This window comes from Lycium barbarum, chromosome 9, assembly GCF_019175385.1.
Source record: "Lycium barbarum isolate Lr01 chromosome 9, ASM1917538v2, whole genome shotgun sequence".
Lineage (NCBI taxonomy): Eukaryota > Viridiplantae > Streptophyta > Magnoliopsida > Solanales > Solanaceae > Lycium > Lycium barbarum.
In genome coordinates, this window is record NC_083345.1 from 110,049,980 (window position 1) to 110,056,880 (window position 6,901).

General features: G+C 37.1%; 1 protein-coding gene and 1 pseudogene across 1 annotated transcript; both read left to right on the top strand.

The window, feature by feature from the left end:
* The first annotated feature begins 2,461 nt into the window (after positions 1–2,461).
* On the top strand, positions 2,462–6,511 carry LOC132612149 (kinesin-like protein KIN-7E; annotated as a pseudogene).
* LOC132612150 (uncharacterized) lies at positions 5,888–6,427 on the top strand. Its single transcript, XM_060326480.1, has one exon. The coding sequence runs from the start codon at positions 5,888–5,890 to the stop codon at positions 6,425–6,427; it is 540 nt and encodes a 179-aa protein (XP_060182463.1).
* Positions 6,512–6,901: the final 390 nt, after the last annotated feature.

Here is a 6,901-nt window from a genome sequence, read left to right on the forward strand (position 1 = left end):
TAAAAAATGGTAAAATTTAATGTTAATCTTAGCGACGGAACCAATCCGTTGGTAAAATTGTCAGCAAAAAAAAAAAAAAAATTTATCAAAGAAATAAAACAAAATGGACCCGACTAGGGGCCGTGACGAGTACCCGATACTTGTACCGAGCACTCCTTACCTATCATATTACCTTTACCTCTTGACTTTCCACTTAGCTACACTTGAAAACTTGTATGAATATAAGCCTTTCTTGCTCCACCAAACTCCCTTCTTTGTTAAGGACCCTTTAATTAGTTGTTTGGCTAGGAGAGAATGAATTTTGATGAAAAAAAATTCCAAGGTTCTTGTTGCTCCAAGCTTGGCCGAATGGCCTTAGGAGTTTTTCTCCTCTTTCTTTTGTTCTTGGTTCTTCTTGAATTTTCTAGAGAATCATGTGCAAATAAGATGACTTTGTCATCTTTTATTTGCTCCTTAAAAACCATGTGGGCTTAAGCCCACTAAGAAGTGGACGGCCACCTTGGCCCAAATGGTCAAGCCCACATTTTTTTTTGTTTTGCATTTCATAAAAATTATTTTCCGAATTCCAAATTTTCCCTTCGTCTTCCGCCATATTTCCACGAGTCATATTGCGAATTTACCTTTATGCCCTTGACCCTTCTTAATATTCTCACTTCAAAATTTTTCATAAGCAACTCGTATGCCAAACAAAATAAAATATGTCCTCGCTTGTTGTCTTCGGGCATTATCTTAAATCATCCGATTGCACAAAAAATGCGGGATATAACATCATAAACACACTAAAACTTCAAAACCCTAGAACTTTCTTCAAACGCACAAAACCACTGAAACTTGTCTTGCTCTCTCCGCCTCTGCTTAGGTTTGTCTTTGCTTCCCTTCTCTCTTCCCTTTTCTGTTAGATAGGGTTTCTCTTCGTTTTCAAGAACATAAAAACATGTTCTTTTCATCTGGCTAATTAATTTCTTCAATAATCTGTAAGTATTAGTAGCATTTTTGATTCATTGTTTAGTGTTGTATTCATCTGGGTTTCTTCCATTTTTATTCTTTGGTAATGCATGAAGCTTCTGTTTTTTTTTAATCTTCTTTTAACTATTTAGCTTGTTTTTTGGGAAATTTTTTTTTAGCTTGTTGGATCTTTGTTTGCTTTGCTGATGAGTAAAAGGAATGTTCTTTCTTTGATTAAAAGCCTTGAGTTTTGCTTATTAAGCATGTTTATGAAGGAAAGTTTGTGTCTTTATTCATCTGCCTAATTTCCTCAATAATCTATGAGTATTACCATTTTTTTTTTAGCTTTTTGATTCGTTCTTTAGTGTTTTATTCATCTGGGGTTCTTCCATTTTTGTTCTTCTGTTAATGAATGAGCTTTTGTTCTTCCATATCTGTTTCTTCGTTTCTTTTTCTATTCTGTTTAATGTTTATGCTTTGACTTAGGTGTTGTTAAAGAACCTAAATTTTGGGGAAAAATTGCGATTGTGTGAAGTATACCTTTTGTGTGTGTGTCGCCTATTGGTTTTGTTTTTAGGTAGTAAGCTATGTGATTAGTGAAGAGAAATTAAACAACTCCAATACCATTCGTGGTGTCTGTTAAGTTTTTGACTCGTGTCAAAACCAGTTTCGTATTGATTCGCTTTTTGATAAATACTGAACCTGAGTCGTCTCATCATTGTGAACCTTCAATGGAGGAGGAGTCTAATCCTTCAATGGAGGAGGAGCCTAATCTTGAGTCCCAGAATTTCCTTTTCTTGAAGCTACTGCTGGAACTAACATCACGACACCACCTCCCCCACGTTGAACAACTAGAAAGCATACTTTACAAAGAAATTGGCAAGATGCTTCATTGCTTTTAGGCACTCGTAAATAATCTAAACCATAGCAAATACATATTTACATTTGGAACGACATTATGGCTGATACAAGCATTGCCGACTCAGAGCCGAAAGTCAGTTTTATTCTGCACTAACTGCTGAATTTTTGTTCCTCATTATTTACATTTGTTGTTCTTACTCTTCTTACTGGTGAAAAGAGGAGACCCATTCTTATTTTGTCTGTTGTGTGATCAAAGATGCAATATTAGGAGGAAAAACAACCTTTAAATTTCCCAATGCAGCAAGTCCAAGCATCACAGCAAATCCCAGCTATGTCTGTAGAAACTTCGGCTATTGCTCCTTCATCATCCACTGCAAGTGGTGCTGCAACAAAGCAACACATACGTTGGACACCAGAACTTCATGAAGCCTTTGTGGAAGCAGTCAACAAGCTTGGTGGAACTGAAAGTGATTCCTCTCCTTGTTGTGCATCATTTTTGATGAAGCTCTTCTTGTTGTGCATCCGAACACAACTTTTAGTCTTAGACTGTTGTCTGACTCAGTGATTTTCCAATCATATGCCTTTCTTTCACATTTTGTCGAAGATTCACTGTTCATTTGAAAGGGAACTCATTACTATGACTACCTAAATATATTATGCAACAACTATCTTTGCGTATGGGCAAACAAGCAGTGGAAAGACATACACAATGAACGGAATTACAGAGTTTACAGTGGCGGACATATATGATTATATGGAAAAGGTAATTTAATGTTAACTGTCAAATCACCTGTATGGTCTCTATATAGCATCAAATTACGTTCTTTGACCTAGAATGTTTAAGCAGTGCATGAGATATTAAATCTTATCTTCTTTTGTTCTTTATTTGCTGCAAACATGATATTTCCTTCTCTTGTACAGCACGAAGAAAGAGCTTTTGTTTTGAAGTTTTCTGCAATGGAGATCTACAATGAAGTTGTCCGAGACCTCCTCAGCTCAGATAGTTCTCCACTAAGGCTGCTTGATGATCCTGAGGTGAGTTTCTGTTTCTTAGTTTTAATAGTGAGCAGATGAAGTTTTGTAATGATTTTGAGTTTTGTAGAAAGGGACCATTATTGAGAAACTCACAGAAGAAACTTTAAGGGATTGGGACCATCTGAAAGAGCTCTTGCCCATATGTGAAGGTAGTGCAAATCTCCAACTCTACGCTTTAGTTTTTATCAGAATATAGAAATTAGCACCTATTATATTTTCTCTAGAATTTACTAGTTTTATGGTCTTTATTCAGCTCAAAGACAAATTGGCGAGACTTATCTTAATGAAAATAGCTCCAGATCTCATCAAATTCTTAGACTGGTATTGCCTTGCTATCTATTTTCTGTATAAAGTTAGCATTGCCATGTTTTCTTCTCTCTGTCCGGATCAGTAAAGTACTATCATGGAATAGAGACATGTGAATCCTTCTGCTACATTTTTGTTGTTTCGTGTCAGACAATTGAAAGTTCAGCTCGTGAGTTTATAGGGAAGGACAACAAAACAACTCTTTCTGCTAGTGTGGTATGCATCAATAAGCCCACTTTAGGATTTTATTGACATTCTTGACATGGACGCATGAATTGCTGATGGAAAATTTATGATTTTTGAATGCAGAATTTTGTTGATCTGGCAGGAAGTGAACGTGCATCTCAGGCGCTGTCAGTTGGACAAAGACTGAAAGAAGGCTGTCATATTAATCGTAGTTTGTTGACTTTGGGAACTGTTATTCGCAAGCTAAGGTTGGTTGCTTGTTTCTTAAGTCATCTTGCTAAATCTGGATCTGCTGCACTTAGCTACAAGTCTGGGAATGGTCTTTAAGCATTAATTCAGTTTTGCTGTCCACATTGCAAGTTGGGTTTTTTTTTTCTTTTTCTTTTTCGTCCCTCGGATTAGCAAAGATAAGCTTTTTGGTAATGAATAGTTTGCTATGTGAATTGTGTATGTTTAACAGTACATGAAATGATGTTAACCACATTATAGATTTCCATCACACTCTTTGAATGTTTATATATACAAGCAAGAAGTGTGCATTCAATTCATCTTTTCCGCTACCTTATTGTTGAAGCTTCACTCCATGTAACGACCTTTTTTAATTGCAGCAAGGGAAGACATGGGCATGTCAATTACAGAGATTCTAAGCTAACTCGTATCCTTCAACCTGCTTTGGGGGGGAATGCAAGAACTGCCATAGTCTGCACCTTGAGTCCTGCCCGAAGCCATGTAGAATAATCTCGAAATACACTTCTATTTGCTGTTTGTGCCAAAGAAGTGTCCACTAATGCACAAGTCAATGCTGTAATGTCTGACAAGGCATTGGTGAAGCATTTGCAGAAAGAGTTGGCTAGATTAGAGAGTGAATTGAAAACCCCCCACATCTACTTGTGATCATGTGGTATTGTTGAGAAAGAAAGACCAGCAGATTGAAAAGGCGAGTCTTCTTTCCTACTGTTGCTTCTTTTGGAAATTTCAGCTACTAGATTATGGGTTGGTTACCGCGAGCAGTTGAATTGATCTGGCGAGCCAATTGTTAATCTATTTTCTGTTCATGCCAAGGCTTTTATCTAACTGCTGATTTCACTTATTCTTCACTCAGTTAATTTGCAATTAATTTGTCAGAGCATCCTTGCCTCATGTTAGCAAAATTTCCTGATACTTATATTAATTGAAAGTGTTTTTAATTCCCAATTTTATCTGTCCATCTGGTTTTTTTTTGACATCGTATTAAAATGGAGTCCAATTAGATGTGACCTTCGTTTGTTCATAGAATGTTTACATAGTTTATCTGGTAAAATCTGCAGCTAGAGAAACAAGTCAGGGAGCTAACTAAGCGACGTGATCTTGCTCAATCGAGGGTTGAGGATTTGCTGCAGCGATTAAAAGTGATAAAACCTCCAGCCAAAAGGTTTGTATTAAGTAATCTGTTTGAATTATCCATTAGAGATGTTCCTTTATCTGTTACTTATTTTTCGCAAATTTTAAGGATATATCAAGTCTACCTTCTGAAGGGAACACTTATGAAGATGAATGCTCTGTGTCTTGCTCATCAGCTGTAGGGGAGTCCTACATCAGGGACAATGAGAGTGATGCTACATCCTCTGCTGTGCCTGCTGCTGATCAGCATCAGAGGGGCAAAGAATCTGCAAATTTGACAGGAGAAGATTCCGATGAGCATTGCAAGGAAGTTCGATGTATTGAGATGTACGAGTCTAGTGAAAAGAAAACCTTTGAATCCATCAGCTTGTCAAACACCGAGTATGGAGAAAGAATGTCAATGCCTCCTACTTCCAGTATCAGACATTCTGACCTCCAACAACAATCACCAATGTTACCTGGACAAGCAAGCAGCACCAGCAGTCGTTCTCTTCATGGGGCTTGGGAGCAGAAAATGCAAAATATCCAGAATACAATCAGTTCTCTTGTCAGACCTTTTCCTGATGAGTCTTCTTCACCTGCCCTTTCAACAAGTATATCAGGTATTAGAAGCCTGAAATTAACAAGAAGCAGGAGCTGTAGAGCTAGATTTATGCTTGGCTCACTTTCACAAATACAAATACTGCTTGCATGATCAGTTCTTGCGTTCTTTTATTTTGGGTGGGCATGACGGGGTAACTTTGCAAGCCAATGCAAAATTAACTATTCAGATTGGATTATGCACACAGAGTCAAAGATGCCTTCTCTAGTAAAGAATGAGCAGTGATGAATAGTGCCTTTTGTATCTTTCTTTGTAGTGGCATCTATTCTTGGAGAATTAGGCTCTGTTGTTTCTGCAAGATGAAGTGCATGTGAATTTCGAATATGACATTGTATCATATTGAGTCAAACCCGTTGGACACAGGTACATCGAGGCAAATGGAGGATCCGCGTAACATAGGTTGTGGACGCATGTGAATTTTTTGTTTTTTGATGGGTAATTAAACTTTTGCTTGTTCTCTGAAGTTATCACAGGTTAAAAAAAAATGGGAAAAAGTTTTGTTTGCTTCCTTCAGTGAGCAGATATATTTTGAATTCTATTGAAGCTTTTAGGGCATTATTCTTGCTATCTTTAATGGTTCTTGTACATGTGCTTACTGTTAGTGAAATGAGTTTCACTAATTATTACTCTCTTTTACAGGAAAAATATCAAGAAATACTACAAAATCAGACACAGACTCAATCTGAAGTTGATCAATGTGAAGCCTATTACGAAGCCGCAGGAGGGGTAAAGAAAAGAAGAATATATGGTCTTGGATCTCAAGCACAAATATATTACGGGCCGAATCTTCGTCCCTCTTCTAATTCTGATGCTACATCCTCAGTACCACCTCCGAATGCTCAACTAGCAGTGAATGGAAATTTGGATGAGTTAGTGACACAATTAATTCCTGCACTGACTGATAGCATCATTCCTGCACTGACTGATCGCTTGCTTCCTATAATTATTGAGCAAGTACGTGAATTGAGTCCTTCAGTCTCTTCTCAGACAGACACTCCTAATGACCATCCATCATCTATGGCACCTATAGTTCCAGCTCCAGCTGCTGCCAACATTGATCAAGTTCATGCATCGGTTTCTGGTGATGATCGTGGCTCTCCAGTATCTCATTAATTAGTTTTGTTGTTTGGATTATATGGTTGTTGCATATGATTTTGGATTTTTGGTTTTGGATATTATCGTTGTGGATGCTTTGAACTTGATTTGCATTCTGCTATGTATTTTGGACCTTATAGAATATTAGTTTTTATGAATTAAGTTATTATATGAGTCTCTAAAATATGCTTGGACAGGTGTATTTAAAATATTATATAAAACCAATAAAAAAAAAATTGCGACGGATTTCCGTAGCTATAACTAATGCAAAATCTAATGTTGCGACAAATTATTTTCGTCGCCAAACGGAATACAGAAATGTGTATTAAAAGAATTGGCTACAGAATTAGTGACGGACACTATTGGTCGCCAATTAGATGAACGACGAAATAACTCATAGAATTAGCGACGGAAATTACTAACATTGCGATGGATTTCATGCGTCGCTCATATTGGCAACAGATAAAATCCGTCGCCAATCCGTCGTTAAAC